This window comes from Acaromyces ingoldii (genome assembly GCF_003144295.1).
Source record: "Acaromyces ingoldii strain MCA 4198 unplaced genomic scaffold FA10scaffold_1, whole genome shotgun sequence".
NCBI lineage: Eukaryota > Fungi > Basidiomycota > Exobasidiomycetes > Exobasidiales > Cryptobasidiaceae > Acaromyces > Acaromyces ingoldii.
Window position 1 is genome coordinate 392,366 of NW_020290247.1, and position 25,874 is coordinate 418,239.

General features: G+C 58.3%; 7 protein-coding genes across 7 annotated transcripts; 3 read left to right on the forward strand and 4 right to left on the reverse strand.

Moving 5' to 3' along the window:
- Positions 1-180: 180 nt before the first annotated feature.
- Positions 181-7,527, reverse strand: FA10DRAFT_257190 (hypothetical protein; the record flags this gene model as incomplete). The annotated part of the gene is made up of 6 exons (XM_025519842.1): positions 181-6,221; positions 6,316-6,393; positions 6,444-6,456; positions 6,582-6,597; positions 6,868-6,900; positions 7,148-7,527. The coding sequence occupies 6 exons, from the start codon at positions 7,525-7,527 to the stop codon at positions 181-183; spliced, it is 6,561 nt and encodes a 2,186-aa protein (XP_025379958.1).
- A 305-nt stretch (positions 7,528-7,832) lies between these two features.
- FA10DRAFT_5155 (N-acyl-phosphatidylethanolamine-hydrolyzing phospholipase D) lies at positions 7,833-10,036 on the forward strand. The gene is made up of 7 exons (XM_025525538.1): positions 7,833-8,465; positions 8,533-8,745; positions 8,813-9,131; positions 9,193-9,258; positions 9,322-9,712; positions 9,791-9,916; positions 9,993-10,036. Exons 1-5 carry the CDS (start codon positions 8,116-8,118, stop codon positions 9,625-9,627), a joined length of 1,254 nt encoding a protein of 417 aa, XP_025379959.1. The 5' UTR covers positions 7,833-8,115; the 3' UTR covers positions 9,628-9,712; positions 9,791-9,916; positions 9,993-10,036.
- Positions 9,857-11,513, forward strand: FA10DRAFT_224920 (putative RPT2-26S proteasome regulatory subunit; the record flags this gene model as incomplete). Its single annotated transcript, XM_025518628.1, has 6 exons — positions 9,857-9,916; positions 9,993-10,526; positions 10,585-10,871; positions 10,937-11,048; positions 11,110-11,201; positions 11,276-11,513. 6 exons carry the CDS (start codon positions 9,857-9,859, stop codon positions 11,511-11,513), a joined length of 1,323 nt encoding a protein of 440 aa, XP_025379960.1.
- Positions 11,514-11,586: 73 nt separating this feature from the next.
- Positions 11,587-15,935, reverse strand: FA10DRAFT_276777 (hypothetical protein). Its single transcript, XM_025523336.1, has 4 exons — positions 14,939-15,935; positions 12,412-14,853; positions 12,151-12,351; positions 11,587-12,078 (listed from the first exon to the last, which is right to left on the reverse strand). The coding sequence occupies exons 1-4, from the start codon at positions 15,528-15,530 to the stop codon at positions 11,759-11,761; spliced, it is 3,555 nt and encodes a 1,184-aa protein (XP_025379961.1). The 5' UTR covers positions 15,531-15,935; the 3' UTR covers positions 11,587-11,758.
- A 146-nt stretch (positions 15,936-16,081) lies between these two features.
- FA10DRAFT_5230 (peptidase M24A, methionine aminopeptidase) lies at positions 16,082-17,817 on the reverse strand. Its single transcript, XM_025525550.1, has 5 exons — positions 17,623-17,817; positions 17,572-17,595; positions 17,357-17,502; positions 16,749-17,296; positions 16,082-16,679 (listed from the first exon to the last, which is right to left on the reverse strand). Exons 1-5 carry the CDS (start codon positions 17,713-17,715, stop codon positions 16,204-16,206), a joined length of 1,287 nt encoding a protein of 428 aa, XP_025379962.1. The 5' UTR covers positions 17,716-17,817; the 3' UTR covers positions 16,082-16,203.
- Positions 17,818-18,696: 879 nt separating this feature from the next.
- On the forward strand, positions 18,697-23,126 carry FA10DRAFT_263521 (hypothetical protein). The gene is made up of 2 exons (XM_025520250.1): positions 18,697-21,904; positions 21,966-23,126. Exons 1-2 carry the CDS (start codon positions 18,955-18,957, stop codon positions 22,892-22,894), a joined length of 3,879 nt encoding a protein of 1,292 aa, XP_025379963.1. The 5' UTR covers positions 18,697-18,954; the 3' UTR covers positions 22,895-23,126.
- Positions 22,828-25,644, reverse strand: FA10DRAFT_5254 (hypothetical protein). The gene is made up of 3 exons (XM_025525552.1): positions 25,277-25,644; positions 24,309-25,204; positions 22,828-24,248 (listed from the first exon to the last, which is right to left on the reverse strand). The coding sequence occupies exons 1-3, from the start codon at positions 25,629-25,631 to the stop codon at positions 23,133-23,135; spliced, it is 2,367 nt and encodes a 788-aa protein (XP_025379964.1). The 5' UTR covers positions 25,632-25,644; the 3' UTR covers positions 22,828-23,132.
- Between the last annotated feature and the right edge of the window lie 230 nt (positions 25,645-25,874).

A 25,874-nucleotide genomic window follows, 5' to 3' on the forward strand; every position in this document is an offset into this window, starting at 1 on the left:
TTGTGCGCATGATCAGGAACCAATACCCTCTCACACACTGCTTCAATGTGCCTCTTTGGAGCGGCTTGCCTTGACAAGTCTGGAACCCTTACGACTTTGCTTATTTGACAAGCTATGGATATAGATACAAATGATCTCACATTCTTCGTTCTGAACTCGTCCTTCTTCTCCTCGTTTCATTCACATGTTCCTCTCTTGAGCAGAGCCAAGCGGAACGACCATCGAAAAGCGTTCAATCGTGGGTACTTGACTCCGATGCTTTGACGTCGCGTTTATCCCAGCAGTAGATGCTGTGGTCGATGGCAATGGAGACTGAGAAGGCGAGAGTCTCGTGGGCGAGACCACCTCTGGCCTCTTTGCCTCGACGGGCGACTGCCGCAACGTCGCTTCCCTCGACAGCTTACGGCGATGTCCGTGCACGTCGAGAGTGGACTCCGACGGGCTCCCCGTCACCGTCTCAGCATCATCTTCGATGGGTCCCGTTTTGCGCGCAACCGGCGATTTCGAAGAGAATATGAAACTGTGCTCTAGCCTTGTACCGCCGCCTGCAGGAAGACTCGATTCTGCCTTTGCCGTTGCCTGCGTCTGAGCAGGCATTGAGAGCCGTGGAGACTTGGTCGGCGTCGACGAGACAGATCTAGCCCTTCGCAGGGATGTCTCCAGTGCGGCTGCTGTTGGTTTCAAGGGGCCTTTGCCTTCTTTCTCTTCCACGTTTGTGGCCTTTGATCCGGATGGCTCGTTGTCGTTCGAGTCGCCGCGAGTGTCACCGGCGGTCGCCTCGATGGTCTTGAGAGCTTCGCGGTCCCACTGTGCAAACCCGGCTCTCGAAAGCACGGTTCCATCATCGGATCGCTGGGCCTCGGTGTCCCTCACGGGTGGCTGTGGAAAATCGAGTGCTGCAAGCAAGCTTGCCATGCTCTGCACGGTTGCGACAGATGCTGTCGAGGGCTTGTTCTTGGTATGCAGGCTATCGAAGCTTCTCGGCAACAACACTGGCGAGTCTCGCGTGGCCTCGGCGGTTGACAGGGTGGGAAAGGCCAGCATCGTTTTACTCTCAATGTTGATGGGCTGTTCCTTTCTGGTCGTTGCTTCCGATCTTGCCTCTCGCTCTGGCTTTTCCTCTTCAACTTCCGTTGCTGCCGAAGAGGAAGCAAGCCTGCTCTCCGTCGATGTCATTGCTGTCGTCACAGGCTCATCAGCCAGGCCAACCAGCGCCAGTCTTGCGGCCAGCAATGGATCGGCCTTCTTCCTCCTTGCATATGCTGCCTGTCTGGCTTCCTGCCTCTCCTTCTCCTTCTCCTTCGTCAATCTCTCCCGCTCGGCTCTCTCTCTTCTCTTCGCCAAGGCAGCCTCTTCCGACGTGAGATACGACGCCTTTCTCCTCGGCGAGGATTCCCCATCTCCACTGCTCTGATTCTTGGCATGGCCGCGGCGCCTACGATGGCTTGGGGACGCGGACGAAGAAGTCTTGGCGCTTGCCGATCGCTGATGGCCCTTGCTGTGTTCGTCTACGTCCTTCCCTTCGCTCTTCTTGACCTCTCCAGCTACCTTCACTTCGGAAGACTTGGGCACGATGCCCCTTCGCTGCACCTGTTCGTCGTCGTCGCTGTTTGCCGCCGAGACCAGGTTGCCGCTCCTCGATGGGCGCAAAGTCTTACCACCACTGTCGTCCAGCGCGAAGATGCGCGAGATCGGAGCCTTTTCGCTCTTCTTCCTCCTTGAAGACGATGAAGCGGCCCTTTTCGACCTCCTCGCGGCTGGGCTTGCGCTAGCCTCTCTCCGGCCCCCCTCACCCTTCAATGAGGACATTGACGATGAATTCGACGGCAGCTCAGTCGTGACTGCTTGGGTCGGCCGCCTGTAGTTGAAGACAGAGGGCATCATTTCGTCTGCGTCCGCACCTGTGACGCTGCTGCTGCTGCTTAGATTGCTCGGTCGTCGCTCTCCACCGAGAGAGATGCCTTCCTCTCGAGATTTTGGCGATGTTGACACCTTTCTTCGTCGCTTCATTGGTGCAAAGCCCAGCCTTGCATCTTCGGATGGTAGAGTGGGTGTCGACACAGCTGCTGCAACGCCACTGGTCTCCTCTTGACGGGCTGTCAGAGGCACCTCGTCTGCGCTCGAAAGTGGTTCATCAGGGATCTCCGGCAGTGAGTCCTTCGAGCTATCCTTTTTCTCTTCCTTCGGAGCTGGGCCTTGTCCTTCATCTTCCTCTGCTGGGGCTGTGTCGCCCACCTTTCGCGCCCACTCCTCGACCTTGAACTTTCTCAGTGGCACTGCCTTCAGTCTTTGGGCCTGGGATACCTCTGCTTCGAGGACAGAGGAAGATCCGCTCGAAAAGATGGTACCAGTCTCGCTCGGCATGCCGCTCGTGCGATTGGCGCCCTTCCGCGCTCCCGCAGCAGAGGACGAAGTCGAGGTCCTGGGCGGGGCCTCACCCGGCGATGTCCTCGCTGCATCGTTCGACGGCTTTTGCACGGATGTGCGCTTCGAAGATGAGGAAGAAGTCCTGCCCATCATCTCTTCCTCTTCTTGATCATCGGCTGAGAACAACAGCTCCCTGCTCCTGCTGGCACTCGCGACAGTGGAGAGCCTGGGTGTATTCGCACTGCCGCTGGAGGAGAGACCGCTCATCAGCGTCATCTGTGGTTGCTGGTTCTGCCTTTGGGCCCGCATTCGATCGCTAAAGAGACGCGCATTCAGGGTGCTGGAGCCCGATGAGTGCATCGACGTGACCGTATGCGCTTCGCCCGACAAGGCGCTCTCCGAGGCTGCCGTCATGGCAGGCGACGATACGGGCGCTGTCTCTGCCGAAATCGAGCGCTGCTCCTGCTCTGCATCCGAAGGTGCCATCCCTGGAAGAGCTTGGGACGATCGCGATGGAGATTGTAAGCTCTCAATGGGCTCGTTGCCTCCGGAATGATTCTGTCGGTTCGACGACGAGAGCGGTCGAAAGAAGAAGTCGCTATCCCTGGCTCTCGTGTCCTGAGCTTGGCTGCCTTCTTCGTCTTCCGTCGTGTCAACAACGAGCCGTTGCAGTCGAACGATGGGCGTGTCATTCCCATCTGCGCTAATGAGGGATTGTGGGCGATTGTATCCACTGCTACTGTTCGAGCTGGTGGTATGGGTGGACGCATCATTCCAATGCTGCGACATGGATGCCTCGGGGCGGCCTTCAGTCTCGTGTTGCACTGGTTTCTGGTCGTCTTGCTCTTGATTCTCCTCATCGCGACGAGCGACAGGTGTATCCCGACCAGTCTCAGAAGGCACTGTCGTAGGAGATGCCCAGCCGGTTGACAAGGCATCCAGCCCCGAGACAAAAGGTGCTGATCTCGAGTCGCGCAGACGTCCCTGATGATCTTCGTCAGTAGGGTTGAGCTGCAGGCCGAGGGCAGGGCTTTGGGTATCCCTCGCGTACACAAGCTCGCTTTCAGTGTCGATCCCTGGTTCTGTTTCCTGCTCCTGTTGTTGCTGCTGCTGCTGCAGCTGCTGCTCTTCAGGTGCCGCCTGAGTCTCCGACCTCACGAATGTTTCTCCTCCTACCGGTCGAGGTGTGGCACTGCCGTCTCTGCTGGGAGGGTTGGAGCTCATGCGACTTGCGATGCCAGCCTCCCTCAAGAGAGCCCTGCCGCTCATGGGCGAGCCCGAAAGATCGGGAGTGGGTAGCAGTTGCAGTCTACGACTCATCCTCTTGGCTTCTCCCGAAAGGTTGCCTCCCGTGGACGCATCCAGCGGGCCGAGACCGAGGCCAATCTGGTTGATGCGATCATCGGCAATGACCTGCACCCAATTCTCGCTGCGATTCTGCTCTGCTGGACCAGCATCTGACTCTTGACCGGGCTCAATCTTCGGAGTCTTCCACCCCTCGATCTCGGGAGTGCCAGGCACCCCTTCTCGGCCAAAGTCGCCAAACTTGGGCGCCATGACGCGCTTAAGGCTGAACTTGCGTGCCACCTTGGGCGAGGAGGCAGTCGCAATCGAAAGCGGTGTCGAGGCCGTCGGCGAAGCTCGCTGCTTCTGCAGCAGCGCCGAGGCACGTACGTCCGACGGGCTTGCCGCCGAGCTGGCCACGGCGGGCGAGAGGACGGCAGCCGAGCCCGAGCTTCGAAAGTCGTGATAGGTCGACGTCGTCGAATTGTGGTGATCTTCCTTCTTCTTGAGCTTCTCGATGTCGGCATTCGGTGCTTGTGAGGAAGTTTGTAGGTTGTCAACCATCGTCAATGTACCCGAGCTAGACGAGGGTCGTCTGCCAAAGGAGAACTGCCTGATGCGTTGGGGCAAGATGCGCGAGTGGGAACGCTGCAAGCTTGCCTTCCTCTTCACAGTCGATCCTCGGCTTGACGTCGTCGTCGTCGTCATCGTCGTCGTCGCTGCCGCAGTGTGCGCTGACGATCGCGGGTGCGACAAGTCGTCGTCGTCGTCGTCTTCATGGTCTTGCTCATCCGCAGGAAGAGACCGATTCAGCGTGATTGCATCGAGATCCACGACTTGGTCTGAAGTGTTGAGTGACTGGCCGTGCTGGTCAGCAGGGTGAGTGGCCGATGCCGATGACGAGAAGAAAGACGTGAGGCGATCTGCGAGGCTCGTTGTCCTGTGCCTGCGTTGTTGCGGCCGAATCGGTGCAACTTGCGACGGCGACCGAGTCCGAGACTCTACTGAGGTCTTGCGGCTGTCGGGAGTCGAATACTCTCTATTGCCTAGTGACAATGTCGGTGTCGTAGACGTAGGCATTGCAGCAAGAGGGACCGACAGGCTGGGTGAATGTAGCGAGGCTTTGCGCTCGTCTTCTCCCGTGAAAGGCCCGACCCACTGCCAGTCGAAGAAGTTTGGAGAGGCTGGCGGCTTTGATTGCGAAGGGCCTGCTCTTCCTCCTCCTCCTCCTCCTCCTCCTCCTTCTTCTCCTCGCCCTGGTGGAGCGAGCCTCTGTTGGAACTGACGCAGTTTGGACGCAGAGGCAAGAGACCTCGATCTGCCCAGGCTGTGCTTGCTCTGTGAGGAAGAGGAGAAGGGCGACGTCGACGACGACGGCTCTGCATCGACCGCCGGGGTGGTAGGCTTGGGAGGAAAGGAGAAGCCGCCAGAGCCATCCGAGGCTGGCGTTCCTAGCGGTGCACGCTTTCGCTGACCTGCGAGATTGGGAGAGAGCTGCTGGGGCATCTTGGTCTGGTTGAGTGTAGACGAGCCCGCAGATCGGCCAGAAGCGCTCGCAGGTCTCGACGTTCTCGCTCGGCCGGTGCCTCCTTCCTCTTGCCCCTGCCCCTGCCCATTGCTGCGGGCAATGACGGCTAGTGGCGGTGAGTCAAAAGGTTGCGGGTCCGCCGCCCGCGCCACATCGACGCTCAGAGCCTTGGTGCCATTCTTTTGCTTTCGCCTGCGTGTGCCAAAGAAGCGCGATAGCCCGCTCGTGCTGCTGCTCGTGGCATGGCCTGTTGGCGTGCCAGTATTGCTGGTGCTGGTGCTGGTGCTGCCGCCACCGCCGCGGCCGCCGCCATCGATGCTCGCCTTGGCAGGCCGCACCGTCGAGGCCTCCGATGCGCCGGCCGAGCTCGTGGATGCTGCCATTGCGCCGCTGCCCACACTCCTCGCCACGCTTCCTACTTCGGTGCCGTCATACGACGGCCGTGGTCGGGGCGAAGGCGGCCTGATCATCTCAACCGTTTCGCCTTCGTCTGCTTCTCCTGCCCGCTGTCTGCGGACCCAGGATGACGAGGCTGCCGGGGGTGGAAAGGATGGCGAGAGGGGCGATGCAGCCCTCCGCCGGCTGCTGACCCAGCCAGATAGCCCGCTTGCTGTCGGACCAGCGCTGGGGCCCGAATCAACAGAGGGACGCCCGCTGATGTTGCTGCTACTGCTCGGTCCTGCTGGCTCTACTACGCTCGCGCTTGCAGCGTCCATCGAGGGCCGCCTTGACGACAGCGAAGTTGCGAGCCTCCTTCCACCGGCGCTGAAATACGGCGTGGGCGTCGCGCTCCTCGATGTGGTCGGTGTCCCGGCCGTGGTAGGAAACGACTGGTGCACAGGCGCGCCGCCAATGTCGTCGGGCTTGGTGGTGATGCGTGGGGCAGCGGAAAGCAGAGGATGGTGAGACGGCGCTCGTTGGCGGTCAAATGACAGGGCCCTCTTCCTCCACGGCGGGGAAGCGAGCAGAGATCTCCCACCAGCAACCGATGATGGTGAGGGTGAGGATGACGAGGGCGACGAAGTCCCCTCCCCTGCACCGCCTGCCCGCCTGGTCCGACCCAGCGGCATTTTCCTTGGCTTCTCAAACGCCCTTGTATGTCTCAGACCGACACGATCAACAAGACTGAAACCGACCGACCGAAGCCTTGGCCTGCCTGCCTGCCTGCCTGGCGCCTTTGCTCGCGCTTGTCTTCTCCGTCTCTCCAATTTTTTCTAAAAAATATAAATCCAACCTTCTTCACTTATCAACCCTAGACACTTACTCTTACAGTCGGACTAAGGAGAAAAGCAGCGGGATAACTCAAATTGGGACCCTGACAAAAGATAGAGAGGTGCAACAACCAGCATAGACGTGCTTCGCTCCCCTTCGGATCCGCTTTTGCATGCTCTAGTTTTCTCACTTGCTTTCTTCCCGGCCTATTTTGTTCCAGGTCGATGAATGGTGCTATGAATGCACAACCGGCAAGCTTTCATCACATCAGATTCCTCTCTGTGGGAGAGCACGATCTATAAACAATGCCTTCAGCTTCTGCAAGCCTCAAAGCCGGACCAGAATCCGCTTGAGAGCCTGGCTCCTCTTCCGCCTCGTTCAACAATGACAAGTCTGGAGGAGCTGTAAATGGGCCTCATTAAGGCAGCATCATTAACAAGATCCTCGATCTTATGGCATCTGCTGCGAAGACGTACTTTCGGGCGGTGTAGATATGGACGATGCATGGGCTGCACCCGGGCAATCCAAGCATGTCTCACTTTTTTTTTTCCTTCTTTTTCGGCTTCCGGCTTTCCTCGATTAATTCTTTGTTCCAGAAGTCGGGAGCAGGAGCCGTGAAAAGTGCGAGATGCGACTCTGCCATTCAGCAGCAATTACAGATAGATTAGAGGGGAAGGGGCTGGCCGTACTGCTCGTCATCGCAGCGTAATGAGGACAAATGGATGCAACAGGGATTGATGAAGGATGCAGGCTTACGGCGCTTGAATTGTGACGTTGTCGCCAGTCGGGCCGACGAGAGGGCCGCGAGTGGTGGACGAAGACGCGGGAACAGACGTGCTGGTGCCCGGGTCAGCACCTTCTGCAGCTGGCTGAGCAGGTTCGGCAGCAGAGGCAGGGTCGACGGGCGGAGCGGGAGGCTGACGGTGGTCCTCGGGCGCAATGACCTCGTTTTGCACGCCTGGGCCACATTCGACTTTGCCCTCTTCGCAGTGCCCGTCCGCGAAGCACTTGGGACCTGTGATCTTGCACCCATCTGCACGTACTTGGATCGCTTGCCCTTGCGCTTCCACTGGCAGCGCCGTGGTAGTCGCGGCGAGGGCGGCGAGTGCGGCAATGGCAGTGAAAGCGACCTTCATGTTGGGCGAGAGTGTTTGTGAAAAGGCAAAATTGAGCGTATTGAGGCTTATGGGGGACCAGATGGCCTATTGAACACCATATTTATATATGCTATGCATGGTCACCACAACTTGGCAGGGATAGCGCCCAGTTGTAGATGATTCTTGCCACCAACGCGAGGTCGGTGGTAAAACAACGCCAAGGGTGAGGTCACCGCACGCGTGTGGACCGCGTGACCGTTCCTACTTGCTAGGCACGAGAGGCACCACAGCAAGAGAACGGCATCCCATGCGTTCGTCTAGGAACCGAAGATCCTAGTGACAACGCCTGTCTCTCTCCTCCCTGTCAGGGACACTCGGAGAAATGACCACCTTTGTTTCAGCAAACGTTCATGGCTAATTTGTCCGGGGTCCAGTCGTCCAGCAGGAGTCCGTGCGGCTCGATCGGCGCTCTTGTCACTGCACAGCTGCCCAAAACAGTAAATCTAGTCTAAAAGAAACAAGCTCGCGCGCAGCAGCTGGTCCAATCTCTCCTTCCCGGAATCCTCCTCCCGCGATTGGTAATCTGTTCTCCGCCTCCTCGCCGCCCTTATACCAAGGGAAAGGGTGATGAACAATTTGCTGGCGAGGCACCACAGCCCACTGACCCACCTAGCCAAGTTCGCGCGGAGAACCATGTCGACGAGGAGCGTCCAAGTCACGCAGCCCGCACGGCCCGTGCAGGCCCCCGCCTTTTATCAGACAAAGCCGCCGCCGCACCACAATCCCAACGGCGCGGGCTTCCGATTGCCGTGGCCGTCGGCCACTCTCAACGGCCTGCTAGGGTTCCTCAAGGCCCGCATGTTTGACTGGGAGGATGCGCCGCTGGACCCCAACAATTTGCCCGATGTTTCGCAGTGCGATTGGAAGCCGCAGAGCTCTGCGGTGGGCGCAGACGACATTCTCTTCACCTGGATTGGGTAAGTTACGACTCTGCCATTGCGTCTGATGCTCGTAGAATGTAACTCACCTGGGCTCCCTCCATAGCCACGCTGGCTGCCACGTTCGAATGCCACTCAAGTCCTCGGGATCCGACTCACCGGCTTATCTGAGCATCCTCACCGATCCGGTTCTGTCAAAGCGCTGCTCCCCCTCGCAATATATCGGGCCGGCCCGCTACACGGATACACCCACCAGCATCACTGCGATGGCCGAGAGTGAGGAGGCAGGCGTTTGGCCCGACCTACTCGTTTTCAGCCAGTGGGTGACGCTCTCCCACCGTTCTTCTGCGCTCGCTCTGTGCTGACACCAACTGACTTTTGCGCAGCAATCACTATGATCATTTGGATTACGACACCGTCAAGGCGATTCTCAACCCACCATCCCCTTCCAAAAGTCCCCCGCACATTCTGTGTACGCTCGGCGTGGCCGCCTTCTTCCACTCGATGGGCGTCAAGAAGGAGAACATCACCGAGCTGGATTGGTGGGATTCCCGTCAGCTCAACTTTCCAGGCTCTGCCTCGGTCCAGGTCACCTGCGTACCCGCTCAGCACTTTTCGGGGCGGGGCCTCCTGGACCGCAACAAGACACTCTGGGCCGGCTTTACCTTTGAGTGTGAGGGCAAGAAGTTCTATTTTGCCGGCGATGTGAGTCTGGCTTCCCGACAGGCGCAAATTCCTGCTCGATGCTAACATGAGAGGTTCAAAGACGGGCTACCGCAATGTCTCGAGAGGTATGACTAGGGAGCAAGAGGACGCCCAGCCTTGTTGTCCGGTGAGTGTGCTCCGTGAAATGACTGCAATGGGCCAGCGCTGAAGACGATAGCGGAAACAACAGGCCTTCAAAGAGATTGGCGACCTCCTTGGGCCCTTTGATCTCTCCGCCATTCCTATTGGCGCTTACCTGCCCCGATCGTTCATGTCGACCATCCATATGGCGCCCCGGGACAGCGTCAGGGCGCACAAGGAAGTCAAGAGCAAGAAGAGCATTGGCATACACTGGGGCTCCTTCCGCCTCACACCAGAAGATGTCAACGAGCCGCCTAAGCATCTCAAGGAGGAAGCTGAGCGTATCGGGCTGGCAGAGGACGAGTTCATCGTCATGAAGATTGGCGAAACGAGGGCATTTCCGACATCTGTATGATCACTTTCGTAGAATGTGTTGCTTTCTGTCCGTACTTGGCTCTTTCGAAATCGATGGATCAGCAGTGTAGAATTGTCTTTGGGTGGTGGGTGGCCAAATGGAAGATTGACGCGACACGTGGCTAATACGCGGCCCGATCACTACTTGCATTCGCGGCCTCCAGTTTCGTCGTCGCCCATTGACGTGAACCAACACCAGTACAGGCGCCACCACTCGACGCTTAGCAACGATGGGTCAGGCACCGAGCGGGCAGAGCGGGCGACCGGGAGGAAACAATGATAAGAACAAGGTGAGCTTGTACCCTGGAATTGCATGCATCGGGCCTGGAGAGCCGTTTGTTGACGTTTCTTCATCACCGCTTGCAGAAGGACCAGCAGAAGAAGTGGGAGCCGCCGCTGCCGACACGAGTAGGCAAGAAGAAGAGAAAGGGACCAGACGCCTCGACGAAGCTGCCGGCTGTGCATCCAAACACGCGATGCAGGCTCAAGCTGCTCAAGATGGAGCGCATCAAAGACCACCTCCTTCTCGAGGAAGAGTTTGTCCATAACCAGGAGCGCCTCAAGCCGCAGGAGGACAAGGCGGCCGAAGAGCGGAATCGGGTCGACGACCTCCGAGGAAGCCCAATGGGTGTCGGCACGCTCGAAGAGATCATTGACGATGATCACGCCATTGTTAGCAGCGCAACGGGACCAGAGTACTACGTCAGCATCATGAGCTTCGTCGACAAGGACATGCTCGAACCTGGCTGCAGCGTCCTGCTCCATCACAAGGCCATGGCCATTGTTGGTGTTCTCAGCGATGATACCGACCCCATGGTTAGCGTCATGAAGCTCGACAAGGCGCCTGCCGAGAGCTATGAGGATGTGGGAGGTCTCGAGCAGCAGATTCAAGAGATCAAGGTAGGTGCTTCCCCAATTACCTCCCCTCATGACAGCCTACTGATCTATCGTCTCTCAGGAATCGGTCGAGCTTCCGCTCACGCATCCAGAGCTGTACGAGGAGATGGGCATCAAGCCTCCGAAGGGTGTCATTTTGTATGGTGTGCCTGGTACGGGCAAGACATTGCTGGCAAAGGCCGTGGCCAACCAGACGTCGGCCACCTTCCTCCGTGTCGTTGGATCCGAGCTCATTCAAAAGTATCTCGGAGATGGACCTAAGCTTGTTCGAGAGCTCTTCAGGGTCGCTGAAGAGCATGCGCCCAGCATCGTCTTCATCGACGAAATCGATGCGATTGGAACCAAGAGGTGGGTAGCCTCATTTGTTTCTTGTGACCTTCTCACATTTTGACTCCTTGACCTTGCCACAACAGGTACGACTCGTCGAGCGGAGGAGAGCGAGAGATTCAGAGGACGCTTCTTGAGCTCCTCAATCAGCTCGACGGTTTCGACACGCGGCACGACGTAAAGGTCATCATGGCTACGGTGAGTCTGTCGTTGCATCTCCCTCAGGCTTGTGTGATTCTGACTTTGAGAACCCCAACAGAACAAAATCGAGTCTCTGGATCCCGCACTCATCCGACCTGGCCGAATCGACCGAAAGATTGAATTCCCCATGCCAGACGAAAAGACCAAGATGTGAGTTTTGCGCTTTTGTCGGATTCCCCTCTTCTTTCTGGCAGTGCAGCAGGGAGCTGACGTGAATTGGTCAGGCACATTTTCCGCCTGCACACGAGCCGGATGAATCTCGACGAAGACGTCAAGCTGGAAGAATTTGTTGCAATGAAGGACGAGCTCAGTGGAGCCGACATCAAGTCGCTCGTGACCGAGGCGGGTCTCTTGGCTTTGAGAGAGAGAAGGATGCGGGTCACGAAGAAGGACTTCACCACGGCTAGGGAGCGCGTCATTGACCGGAAGCAAGGCTCGGAGCCCGCTGGCTTGTACCTGTAGTCTCATCATCATCTCCTCTCGCTTTGCCGCAAATGTCATTCGGAAGGCGATTACAAGTAATCCTCCTGCACAAGTCTGATGTCCACGCGCAAACACACAACTTCTCTCTACAAAGGAGCGATGAATAGCGCCAATTGATTTTGTGTCTTTTTCAAGTCGAGAAGTTGACAACAATCTAGAGAACATGTGCCAACGCTCGCCTGGGCCGACTGAGAGCTGCCTCCTGGTGGGTCGTGAGGCTACCCCTACGGAGCCCCACCAGCACCTTGGCCACCTCCCGTCGTTGTTGATGCCGACGACGACGATTTCCCGCTGGGCGTCGTCGCCGCCGAGCTGGGTGCATGGTTGCTCGTCGAGGTGCTGCTGGTCGCCGTGTTGCTGCCCGTGCTCGCCGTCGAGGCAGCCATGGCCGGGCTGAGCATCGCAGAAGGTGGCGGTGGAGGCCCGCCTGGCCCGCCGACGCCGGGCGGCGGCATTGGACCGCCGGCGTGAGGTGGGGGTGGGTGCGGGCCGCCCATGTGCGGTGGTGGTGGCATCGGTCCGCCATAGGGCGGCATACCCGGCACTAACAAAGAGACAAGCAGATCAGTAAAGAGAAAGGGGAGAGCCTGTGTGTGTAAGCGGGGTGACAACTCACTGGGCTGCTGATGGTAGTACATCTGCGGAGGCATCTTGTTACCACCATTGTTTGCCCCACCTTGCAGGCCAGGCGGCGGTGCAGCGCCTCCTGCGCCCGACGAGGCCGATGAGGGCGGCGGCGGAGGCCTGGGTCCTCCGCCGCCCGCACCTGCGGGTCCTGCAACCATGTTTGCCATCTGCGGGCTGTACATTCCTCCGGCTGCATGGGAAGGCAGGATTGTTTAGTTGCTTTTAATTGCCGACTTCGAGATATACTCACGAGGACCAGCATGTGGGGGCATGGGGGGCGAAAACGGCATCTGACCCATGAGCTGAGGGGGCATGCCTCCATAGGGCATCTGGCCGCCACCACCGCCCTGCTGGTGGTGCTGTGGATGGTGATGATGAGGCCCGGGCATGCCCATTCCCTGGACCATGTGCTGTTGGCCATGGAAGCGATAGGGCCCATAGGGCTGATACATGACGTTGAACGGCTGGCCGGCACCCGGACCGCCACCGCCCTGATTTTGTCCCTGGCCACCGGGTCCCGGATGGGGCCCGCCGGCAGCACCGGGAGGCATTCCCATGGCTTGCGGGTGCTGCTGCATGTGATGGGGTTGCCCGCCGTGGGGAGGGGCATGGTGCGGGAGCGGCGGGTGAGAGTGCATGGGTGCGTGGTGATGGCCTTGGTGACTGGGGTGATGGTGATGGTGTTGCTGGTGCTGGAGGGGTGGCTGATGCTGATGCTGAGGCGTTTGCTGCGGCTGCTGCGGCTGCTGTTGTTGCGGCTGCTGCTGTTGTTGTTGTTGCTGCTGCTGTTGCATGTGTGGCCCTCCAGTAGCAGGCTGGTGATGCGCCAGGTGGGGAGTGGCGGATGCGCTGGCGTCATCGGACACCGACGAGGGTCCTGGCAGTCCCATGCCACCCTGCATCGGGGGCGAGACGGCGTTGAAGAGCTGGCGGTAGGGCTTGCCGGTAAAAGACCACATGGGCCCGATTGTGTGAGCTTCTGGGACCTTGTAAGCCTTGAAAGGATTAAAGTCCTCGCGGACGTGGATCGAGGGAGTCGACGATGACTTCTTGATGACACGATGACCAAAGAAAGGATGAGGTGGCGGCAAGGGCGTCGCCGTTGGGGCGGGAGCAGCGACAGCAGCAGGCGCAGCACTGGAAGATGCTGGAGAGGGGGCGGCCCCCAGGGCCGGCGAGACGACGCTCGAGGGCGCCTTCGGTGCTGCCGAGACGGGCACGGGCGATGCAGCACCCGTCGCAGGGGCGGCCGCAGCACCGCCGCCACCGCCACCAGGGGTAAAGGCAGCTGCAGCAGGGTTAAATGGCTTGAAAGAGCTGGCTTTTGCACTGAGCTTGAAGCTGCTCTTGCCTGTGGCGGCAGGAGTCGCGCCCTTCTTGGCGTCGTCGGCGGCCGCGGGAGAGGAAGCAGCAGCGGCGGCAGCTGCAGCACCACCACCACCTGCAGCAGCAGCGACGGCGGCGGCAGCAGCGGCCTGCCTGGCCTTGATCCTGTCGGGGTTGAAGGGAGGAATCTTGGGAATGGTCATCTTGGACAGCATCGCCTTTGACTCGGCCAGGCGTGAGGCGCTTGATGGGGCTGCTGACGCCGAGACATTGCGATTGGCAGCACCAGGCACGGCTGAGGCCGCTGCCGGGGCCGTGGGAGACTGTGAGACGGACGAGGTACCCCCGGCTTGCCTAGCGGGCGACGACGAGTCAAGCGAGGGCCGAGTCTTGTCCTGGACGTGTGCCGTCGTGGGGCTGAGGCTCTTTTGCAGGTTGGGATCCCTCGGCTTGTCGCTGGCCGCCGCAAGGCCCTGCTCGGTGCTGCTGGGCGTGGGTCGCGCATCGGCATCGCGAGACGTGACGAGGGCAATGTCACTTGGCACAGGACTCTTGAGCTTGAACTTGTCGCCCCAGCTCTTGAGGTCCGCCAGCCTCGAGTCCTTTTCCTTCTTTGCCAGTGCTGCCTTTTTCTTTTCCAGTCTCTCTCGCTCCTGAGTGACAAACTGTCGAAACTCGCCGACAGCATCCTGCTGCTGCTGCTGTTCCTTCTTCGAGGTGGGCTGTGTGGGCGTGGCAGCCGTCGTCACGACGGCAGGCAGCGTCTCGCTTTCTTCTCCCTTGGCCTTGGTCTTGAGGGCGCCCGGCTCGGCTCCGTTGTTGCCAGCTTTGGGTGGTGCTGCGGATAAAGAGGTAGTACCAGACGCAGCAGCAGCAGCAGCAGCCGCTCGCCTGGCTGCGGGGGGAACATAGGCATTGGGGCCGCGAACGACGGCACCGTACCTGTCCTCCTCGGTAACGTCGCCGCCCTGGGGCACCAAGTCGCGCTCTTCGGCGACGTGAATGTTGTTGGTGGACGAGTTCATGATCTCCCTTGCCAGCTGATCGGCTCGCCGCTCCTTTTCCTTGAAGTCTTTTGCGCTCTTGTCGAGCTTCGTCGTGTAGAGCGTCTCCTCGTAGTTGGACTTGACACCGAACCGGGCTTCGTTTGCCGCAAATTGGTCCCAGCTGCCCCCACTGCCAGTGCCGAGACCACCAGCACCAGCACCAGCAGCTCCTGCGCCGACTCCTGCCCCAGCACCACCACCACCAAGACCAAGACCATCGCTCTCGAGCGCTTCGCCGTCGTCTACTGTCCATTTCTGAAGTGTACGGCCGGCCGAAAGTCCCTCGGCCGTCTTTGAGATCTCTGTGTCGGTTCGGAAGCCTGGATAGGAAAGAAAAAGATGTGTGAGACAAGGAAAGAGGGGGTGTCCTGTCTTGCGAGCGAAGAGGGGAGACAGTCAACGCACCTGCACTCGCATCCGTCCTGCTCATCGAAGCGGGCACATCCAAGGCGACGTCCTTGGCAGCAAAAGAGTCGAGATCTTGGCCCTGGATGACGAGCATCTTCTTGAGTGGGCCCAACTTGGGCTGTTGGCCAGGTGCTTGGCCAGGCAGGATCTCTTGGGCCGAGGAGAGAATGATGCCGAGCGAGTCCTGGGCTGGCGTCGAGGAAGCGCTAGCGGCCGCGGCAGTGGACGTGGAGCTGAGGATGCCGACATACTGGACGCCGGTGCGGGTCGTGGCCACGACAGTGTTGCCCACCAGGCCGACGAGGAGGAAGAGCAGCCGGTCTCGCTGCGTCGCTTCGTGCGAGTCGACGGCTGCCGCCTTGGCGCCCAGGGGTGGAAAGGCATTCGTGTGCGTTGCTCCACCGCTCTGGCGCCCAGAAGAGGGCGCTGCTGCTGCCGCTGCTGCATCGTGGCCGGCGGTGCTGCTACTGTTGCTGCCGGTGCCATGGCTGCTGCTGCTGTTGTTGTTGTTGCTGCGAGCAGAGGCACTGCCGTTGCCCCAACGCTGCGTGCCGGCCGTCTGGGAGCGCCACGAGGACTGAGTGGCCATTGCTACTCTGTGTGCGTGTGAGAGAATTTGGTGGGTCCCTTTTCACCGTCGCTGATGATGAAGTCCCTGCTGCAAGGTCTGGGGAGCTATTGTCTTTCGAGACTGCAGCACCTAATCTCGGGCGTGCTCTTTTCCTCGCCGGCTCGCTAAACCCCCAAATTTGCCCGAATAGGAGCCCTTGCTTTGCTCAAGCTAGGGACGCCGTCGACAGCATCCACAGAGACGAGTGTCCTCTGCCGCTTGCAGTATCCACAGAGAATGGGCCCTGTCGCACGAGGTGGGGACGCCCTACTGCTGGTCGTGGCCCAGTAATGGGCGAGGCTGCAGCGTAGGCACCCGAGAGAGGGGTAGAGAGAGAAAAGCAAGGATGTGCTAGAAGGAGGAGATCACGGGGACGATGGAGCCGTGTGGACGTGGGTGGGCTCTGAGCAGCCAAGAAGGAGGTGAACGGATGTTGAAGAGGGCAACGACGAAGAAGGTCTGGCGTGCTCCAGTCGCCGAGCTGCTGCCAGCTGCCACATGCGCCGCGCTCTAATTGCGCGCCGAACCACTTTAGATCGAGGACTTTTTTTTTGTAGATATTCCGGATCAAAAATGAAGAAAATAGACGCATACACAAAAGACACACAGAAAGAGAGAGAGAGAGAGGAGGACGGAAGCACGATAGCAAAGATCAGTAGTCCTCACCCCGCGAGACGACCTCTTTCTTCGATGGTCCCAGGTAGATTGTGTGCTCATATTGGGCCGTCATGGAGCCGGGAATGTCGGACAGGGGAGGGTAGTCCTGGACAATGCCCTGGCTGACCAGGTGCTTGAGACCCAGCAGGTAGTTCTTCTCGCCCAGGCGGTCGAGATACCGCCGGCAGAAGGGCAGGCTGCCAAAGTTTTTGTTGATGGTGTGCAGCAGCGGCCTCGCAGAGGCCACACGCAGGTTCACATGGGGCGGGTTCACCTTTCGAGCGTAGTGCGAGCAGTCGCCAGAGTCCATGACATAGCCCTTGCCGGTGGATCCGAAAGTCTCAATCGCAAAGTATTCGCCCTCTTCCATCTTTTGGTCCAGGTTGGGCACCGCCACGATTGGCACCGACTTGCCGCCGTGGATTCGATACCGGTCGATGCTGTGTCCGTTGAGGTTCTTGACGCATTTCACTACACGCATTCTCGGTCAGCCCAGGGCTCTTCTGGCTTGGCAGAAAAGAAACAAATCGCCGCACATACCCTGGTGTGTCTTGCCGAGAGCTTCAAACTCGTGGCTCTCCATGACCTCCTGGATCGAGGCACCAATCTCACCGAGCCGTGCATCGATGCCCGACTGCTTGACACCTTCGTTTGTGGCCGCCTTGACGGCGTCGAGCAACGGCTGCCAGGGGCTCTGGTCCTCAAAGGTGAGCGTGAAGGCCGAGTCGACGATGCGCCCCTGGACATGGACGCCAAAGTCAACCTTGAGCACATCGCCCTGCTGGAGAATCCGCTTGTCGCCCGCATTGGGCGTGTAGTGGGCCGCGCACTCGTTGAGGCTCACGCCAGTAGGGAAACCGATGCCGGCCTCGAAGCCGTCCTCCTCGATCACGGCCCTGGTCCCGTCTTCGACGACGTGGACGATGTCGGTCATTGACATACCGGGCTTGATGGCCTTTTGGGCGTACGCTCGCACCTGTCGGTGGGCTTCAGCCGCCCTGCGAATCAGGTTGAGGTTGTTGCCTTCGCCCTCTGTCAACAACCGTTCCCTTTCACGCAGCTCCTCTGGCGTGCGACGAGAACGAGTGCTGCGGGGTTCATTGGGTTTAGCTGGAGGTGCTCGCGACTCAGACGAAATCCTCACTCACTCATCGGTAAATTTGGTCTCATCATAGTCCTGGAACTCGCCCATGGGATAGCACCCATCGAGGAAGATCTTTGTGAGACCCACCCTGGGTGGCTCGCTCTGTACCTGTGCCACACCAGCCTTTTCCTTTGCGGCCTTTGCCTTCTTCTTTGCGGCCCCGCTCTTCTTCTTCTTCTTTTTCGCGCCAGCACCGGCAGCAGCGCCGTTGCCATTGACCTCTTCCTCGTCCTCGGCTCCACTCTCATCGCCGCCGCCGCCGTTCTGCGCCTCATCCTTGCCGTTGCTCTCGACAAGCGTCGCAGAGGCCAGCTTGTCGGCCACACCGTTGGCACCCGCCGTCTCCACGGCCGTAGCTGGCATCTTTTCCGGTGCCTTCTTTGGGGAAGCTGTCTTGTGACCCGACTCGGTGGGACCACAAACGAGAAAGAACGTACGGGCTCGGAGAGAGCCACACAGGAAAAAAATTAAAAAAATATAACCACGTGCGAGGGCTGGAAGGTTGCCCACCACATTTTCTGTCACTGGACGTTAATAAGTGGCACGCAGCGGGCAACGAGGAGGGCAGCGAATAGCAAGGGCAGCGAGACTGCTTGGCTTGTCTAGAAGGCGAGGCACTTGCAGCAAGGACGCCACATGGGGATGCGAGAAGCCTTGCAATCGCCGGGGCAGCAGTACTAGCTTGATCCTTTCAACGACAATAGCTAGTTCAGTGGTAAGACGACGGCATCGAGGCAAAGTCATAGATGCCTTGCTCCTTACGCTTGAGAGGGAGAAGACGTACTTAGCATACTGTTGGTTGTCCTGTGAATGTCTTTGCTCTAATCTTGCGACGACGCTTCTCTTCAAACTATCTTCAACCTTCATCAGAAATGCTCGCGCCCTTGCAAACCTGCAGAGTTGGGCGAGCTCCGATTGCCAAGCTCAGCGCAGCAAGCCAGATCCCTCCTGTCTCCTCTCGAGCCACATTATATTATTATGTTGTGGCAGACATCAGCAAGTGAACAGTGGCCAATGTAAGGGTCTCAGTCTGCTTGCGTGCTCGATGAACGCTCACCCAATAATCGGCTTTCACTCATGGCTTTCTTCCTATCACGACCAAGCGATTGGAACACCGGAAAAAGAGCAATTTTAAAAATAAGGAATTGATCACCACGGTCTAGCTACACAAATGTAAATTGTTCCTTGAAAGTACGTGGTAAGGCAAGAGCTAGGCCGGGGGTCTGCTGACGGTCAAGGCTTGCTAGCTCAGCCTGGTTCCAGGCCAAGCCACGCATGAAATAATAGACTCCGCTACCCGACGAACGGCACTTTTCCAAAGTTTAGGCTCAGTGAGCCATTATTGACTGCAGTTGGCTCGCCTGGCGCCTAGCCTAGCCGGCCTCTCCGCTTGCTTGCTTTGGAACCTTGCCCAAGCCGTGTTTCTCTTTCGGGCTGGCCCAGTGTATCCCACCACACAAGCTCTATCTATCATCTCTTCAAAGGGCTTCCCGACGTTGCGTCTACCGTTGTCTTTGCGACACAGGCGAGGTAGGACAGAGGCAAGGCAAGTGAACAGACGTCCATCCCGAAATACGAAGGAAAGTAAATCATTAAATCCGTATGGTGGGCCGCCGGTCGCCTAGACCTTCCTCTCCCTCCTCGTCCTCGTCTTCTCACCATCCAAAGGCCGCGTCGACGGCCAACGCACCTGGGAGACGAGCTCAGCGATCATCTGCTGCTGCTTCCACTTCTGTGCCAGCGCTTGCTTCTCAGGGCCTCCTCTTTCGACATCCGCACCGAAGCTGGGACCAGGGAGCAAGCGCGTCCGCGATGCAAGAGTTCAACGAAGCGCAGTTTCGGCGCACCGCTGGGGCTCCCTTTAGCGGTGGAGGCGGTGGTGGTGGTGGCGGCGGAGGCATTCGATACCCGGATGAGCACGAGCGCCAACTACAACACCACGATGGTGGTTCCTCCCTCCGTCAAGGCCAGAATATTCAAGGTCAAGGGTCGTCCTCGGGGCGCAGCGTCTATGGGATCACCGACCAGCAATACCTTGCCATGCACACCCACGGGCCGCGGCCTTCTCCTCCTTCCTCTTCTTTTCAGAATGCATCCGGTGATCGGCATTACTACGGAGGGGGACCAGACCGCAACCGATCGCCAAACGACTACGGGGCGCGACCACACCCATACATGCAGCCTCCCCCACCTCACCAAGGCAACAGCTCCCGTCGGCCTCCGCCTCCCCCTGCCGCATCCTCCTCCTCCTCCAACAACAACAACAACTTGTTCTCTTCGCCCTCTATGGAAGCACCACCGCTGATGGAAGAAGGAAGCTACTACGGGGCGCAGAGGGCGAGACATCCAGGCAATCTCTCCGGCCTCCCGCATCCACCGCCTGACTTGACCTCTCCCGGCTCCAACGGGCCACCATCGTCGTCTGATTCAGCGCCTGGATCCGCCTCTGCCATACCCTCCAGCGCTGAGGCCGATCAGGGTTCAGCCTCCCTCCAGGCCCAGCAAGCCGCGGCGGAGAAGGCGTCGACGGACCGGAAGATCAGCTGCCTGGAATGCAGGGCTAGCAAGGTCAAATGCAGTGGGCAGGCAGACGGTGGATGCGAACGATGCCGGAGAATCAAGCGCCCGTGTGTGTTTGAGCAGCACAAGCGAGGGAGAAAGCCGCAAAATCTCAAAATGCACAAGCTCGAGCAGTCTGTCGACACCATCATGACCGCTCTCAGCGCCCTAGAGGAGTACCGCAGGCACAAGGGAGCCCTGCGAGAGATGGAAGAGGACACGGTCGAGGACGATGTTGCGGACGAAGCAGGGCCTTCGCACGGTCTAGGCTCAGATCGGCGCAACCGTTCAGCGAGTGGGAGCAGCATCCGACCAAAGCGATCCGAGTCTCATCTCTCGAGGACATCTTCAGATACGCTCCTCACCACAGTCGATCCTGGTCAGGACGCTGATGTTGACATGAACGACGGCTCTTCTGCTGCTCGAGGGAGACGGGGATCCGTCACTGGCGGCAAATCGACGTTGAGACCACCTGGTCAAGAAGACGTCGAAGCTCGAAGTACGTCCGATGACGCAGGAAGCCATACCGAAGCCCAGGGATCGGCAAAGGAAAAGGCAACTGGTGCGGGAGGCGATAGCGAAGGCGAAGGCGAGGAAACGCAGGAGTTGGGTCTGCCGCCGATGAGTAACCCGCTCAAGCTCCTGGCCCAGGCGTCTGACTCGGCGCTCGACGCCCCGAGTCGAGATGACCCGGGTCACACTATTGGAGATAAGGATCGTCGCGAGGGCGAGACTGCATCTACAGCCTTGAAAGGTGCCTCTGTGGTCGCCAGACGGGCATCGATGTTGCCCAAGGGTGTTTCACGGAGAGGTTACTGGGCCTTTGGCATGTATTCATCCCGACTCGACAAAGGACCCACGCTCGACCCCATCTCTTGCGGTGCCATGGCGCTGGATACGGCAAAGGACCTGTTTGGTCTCTACATGCGCAGGTTGAACGCTCCCATTACCCTTCTCGATCCCCACCTCCACACATTCCAATACGTCCGATCTCACAGTGCGCTCCTGCTCACGTCCGCCTGTGCTCTGGCCGCTCGCTTCGCTTCGCACATTCCCAAAGCCGAGGAGCTGGCTCAGAAGCTCGACGGTCATGTCCGAGATAAGCTACTGCCCGCTGTGCTCCTCGAGGGCTACCGATCCGTTGAGATCTCGCAAGCCTTTATCATCCTGGCGGCCTACCATCTCAACACGGCCTCCATCGACGGCGACCGATCTTGGAGCCTTGTTGGATACGGTATCAGAATTGCAGCCGAGCTCGACATGAATGCGAGACTGGTCAGCGAGCGCAGTGCTGTGTCCTCGAGCAAAGCAGTGACACCGGTGAGCGCTCCCGCTGACACTCCTTCGTCGACCACTCGCCAGAGTCAGAATGGGACTGCCGACGAGGAGAATGGCCCCCTGAGTCCCGAAGAAGCGTCGCAGCGCAAGCTGAGGAACCGAGAAAGGACTTGGTGTAACCTTTGGCTGTTTGAAAACAGTCTTGCTACGCACATGGGCCGGCGAACCACGCTAGGTGACGACCCAGTCATCTTGGGTGTGAGCGCAGGCTGGAACCGAGCGCCGTACGCGATTCCGGGCGACGAGGCCATTGTGGCCATCATCTCGCTTCGGAGAATGATGCAAAAGAACCGCGAGTATTTCGAGCACAGCGTGCTCGCCGATCGCTCCAACGAAGATGGCGCGCTGGAGACGTCTGCTTCGACACGATTCCAATTGGACTTCTACCGGAAGTCTTGTGCGGCCGACTTGGATTCTTGGCGAGCAGCATGGGTCAAGCCACTGGGGGAAGGCGAACAGAGCTTGAGGATGAGAAACGGACGGCTGTATGGTGCCTACGCCCGCTTGATCCTCAACAGCTACCCGCTCAAGAGCACAGTCGACTTTGAGTCGCTCAAGCCAATCTATGCCGAGTCGTACAACTCGGCAATGACGTACCTCACACTCTTCACGGACAAACATGACTCTTCGACGCTTGTCTTTGTGCACAATTCCGGTGAGTCCTAATTGTATCTGTAGGGACGCTCGAGGTACTGACACCTCGAGAATTTCTACAGCCGTCGTCACAGTGGCCTACGTAGCCGTATTTGCTTTGAAGCTTTGCCAGCTCGATCCGGAGCACTTTTCCTACATCGACCACCAGCTCGTCTTTGATCTTGTCGAGAAGCTGGCGTCGGACCTCTCCAAGGCAGGCAAAGTGACCTCTTGGCGCAACGGAGCAGCCTCCTCGTACGGCACCTACCTGTCCGCCATTGTGGTGCGAATCAGAAGAGAGAAGGCGCGCAAAGAGGAGGAGACCAGAAGAAAGCAGCAGCAAACCAAGGAGGGTAGCAGCAACGATGCCGCTGGCTCAACAGAACGAGGGCTTGGCCTGGCCAATGCGGATGCGAACGACGCCGCCATCAAAGCTAGCCCGAATTCCAGCGTCTCGTTTGCACCAGTGCAAGCCGCATACCCTGGCGGTGCCGATGCTGCCATGGGTACCGCCATTCCTCTGGACAGCGCTTCGGTCCCTAGAAGCGAGCGTGGTTACATTGGCGGTCCGTACGAAGTCTTTGGGCCCAACGGCGCCCCAAGCGGTGGAGGACCCGCGCGTTTCTCGCCAGAGGCAATGACCTACGTCGCAGGTCCTTCTGGCGTGCAAGCCACCAGCGCGATGCTAGACCTCTGGGGAGGCGCTGGAGTGGCTGCTTCGTCCTCGACGTCCTCTACCACACCCGACCGTCTTGTGCAGACGCATCCTTCGCAACTCGCGCCTTCATACATCAACACTCTCGAAAATCCTTTCATGGACAGCAGCAGCTTCTTTGGCGATATGAGCTTCCTGACGATGCCCAGCAACGCTGGACCGATGAACGGAGGGCCTCCAGGTGGACCTCACGATGGCTCGGAGAACAACAGCTATGGTTGGCACGGCAACTCGGCAGCAACGCCGAATGTGATGATGCTCAACAGCAACGCACACGGTGGCCCCAACTCTTTCTAATAAACTGTGCGCGCGGCGGATTGTAAAGCTCTTTCTTGTGGTGACTTTGGTGGTTCTACTGAACATTATCCGGGAGGGCCCTGATTTCGTTTCATTCTCATGTAGTATGTATAGTATCTTCACAAAAGGCGAGCTCTCCGCTTCCTTTGCGCTTTCCTTCACAGCCATGTACGATAATCTTTCCTCGTTTGCTCCATCCATAATGAGGAGTTCTGCTGAATAATTCGGAATCGGAGATTCAACTTTCGACGCCTACCTCGAGCATCTCAAAGGAGAAGTGGCTGAAAGCAGACCTAGAAGCCAGTCCGTCTGGGCGCCGACAGTGACGAGAAGCGCCGTCGTTCTCGCCGCTGTTTTCCTCTCGATCGTCCGAGGACGCTGGCTTCTTCTGAGATCTTGAACGGGCCTGCTTTGTGGGAAGGTACATCATGGCATGGTCAACTTTTGATGAATTGACTGTGTCCTGGAGACCTTTGGTCTCTGTCGTTGCCATCGCTGTCGCACTTGGATCGCCACTGGCAAGCTCGGCGAGCCTGATGGCGACCCGATCTGCCGCCGCTCGCATCCCTTCGAGGTTGAATGCGCCAGGGCCGACCTGAAGTGCGCTGTAGCCACCGACGAAGAAGAGCGGGTATGCTGCCTCGCCGTCACTTTCAGACGACTCGAGTTGGAGACCTTCATCGAGCAGGGGCAGACCTCCGATTTCTGTGTAAGATGCTTGCTGCTGAAGAAAGGGCTGCAGAAAAGGAAGTGAGGCAAAGGAAGGGGCCGAGCCAGTTGCAGCGACAATGTAAGAGGTCTCTATTGTCGACGTCATTGTCGTTGACAACGAATGTATTGCATCTCCCTCGTCCGCGACAGGCTCCTCCGAAGAGAATACCGGAGGTGGTGGGGTGACGTGTGGAACCGGTGTTGAGCCATGCCGCGTGCTCTTCTTTTTCGACTTATTGACACCGTGGGAAGACGACAATGACTTGTCATCGGCATCGCCTCTTGCCGTCGCCGAGGAGAGAGACGAAGGTAGAGAGCCGCTGTTCTCCTCAGGCACAATCGGCGAAGTAGTCAATTGGCTTTCCTTTGCTTGTTGTTGCTCTTGCTTCTGTCTCTGCTGTTGCTTCTTCGAATGATTGGTCGTCAGAGTGAGAAGCCAGGAGCCTTCTTCGTCTTCTTTTGGACCCTCAGAGGGGAAGAAGTCGGCCCGATCGATCTTCGTACAAGTGAGAATCTCGAGTCTGCCCTGCTCTTCGTAGGCCTTCAAGATCTTGACGTAGTGCGGGGTGATGCTGCCGCCATTTCTTGCTTCTCTGATCATTCGCAAACGAACTTGCGGGTCGTCTTCCTGCCAGAAGCGCATCTGTTTTTGTTGTGATGAACAACCGTCGATGAATGTGGAACGGCAGCGACTGAAGCTTACCTTCTGCAAATTTGAATACCTTCCCATCCATTCAAGCCCGACATCGAACGGCTTGACCTTCAGGTGGCCTCGGAGAACAAGCGTCACTTTGCTGATACCGCGCTTCAGCGCCAAATCGCACATTTGCGCAGAGGTCAAGCCACCGCCAATGATGACGAGCGAAGTACGCTGACCTCTTCGTTCCTGGTCAAGCAGAGCGGATGGAGGAAAGCTAAAATGGGGAAGGCCAAGGGCTGAGGTGTGCGCCCAACCCTTGCCAAATGGTTTCGGGACTTGCTTGTCCCCATTGGACGGCGCATTGGCCAAATAGGGCGGAATGCTGGGACTGGCACCGGCTCCCGAAGCGCACACAACAGCCTTTGCACCGACGTGCACTTTGTTGTCATTTTCGGCATCGCTGTCTCCAAGCTGCAAGCAGAAGCCAGAGAGCTTTTCCCATCCCTCGACTTGGAGCTCGCCCCACTCAAGCCTCCTGACTTGAGTTTTGATCATCTTGACTGCCTCTCCATTCCCGTCGCCTTCCCCCTCCTTTCGGTCGACGCTGGGCTCGAAAGCTGTTTCTAAGGACTCGAAGGATCCCTGAAGGCCATATCGCTCGACAATGTCGTTCCTGACGAAAGCTCTGAACATCTCCGTACTTGCCGCGTAATAGTCCTTGCGATCTCTCTCGTTCACCGCGGGACCCATGGCGGCGGCGGCAGCTCCAGCCGCGCTGGATCTGTTCTTTTTCTTCTTGTGCTTCGAAAGCTCCTTGCCGACGCAGCCAGGAATCTCGATGAGGTCAGGCTGACACTTTCGCGTGCGAGAAGATAAGCGATTGGGAGACCTTATAGCATATGCCAGTAGTGCATCGAGGTCATACGGAGCCGGATGGAAGAAAAGTGGCGAACGAAGGTCTGTCCACCGTCAAAGCATTTTCAACCGTCAATCGCTCGAGCCACAAATATGGAACCGTAAGAAAGACTTACAAGGAATATCAAAAGCTTTAAAAAGCCTGTTCCAGAGTCCCATCCAGGATCCGATCCGGTCGACGACAAGGATCTTCATCATTCCTTCACATGCACACACGTCTTGCTCGCTTGCCTTGACTTGCTTGACGCCGCTTATGTAGCGATCCGAACCATTGCCTGGCCTCCTTGTTTGAATGAGCGACCGACGGTGCGATGTGCGAAGCCAGTGCAGGTGTCGGTGCTCATCTTCGGTGTAAAGCGCTGCTGGTCTTTCTTCCAGAATGCGAGCTACGAGCGAGAGAGAAGCTGGGCCAGCTCCAATGATGACAAGGTCAAAGAAACGGTCGGGTGGGAGCACTGTTGTCGTCGACATCTCGACTCAGTTGTCAATGGGCAAGGAGAGGCGCAATGAACAGGGACAAGACTTCTTATAGCGATCTCAGCATCCGTGCAAAGATGTCACATATCGCTGACTCCAGCCTCAGAGGTACACATTTGTTGTCTAATCGGGTTGTCCCAGACAAAGCGGTCGAGGAGGACCTTTCCAGTCGTCAACGTCGCAGAAGCATATGACTGAGTACTCTGTCATTTTTCTTCCACGTGTTTTTTTCATCTT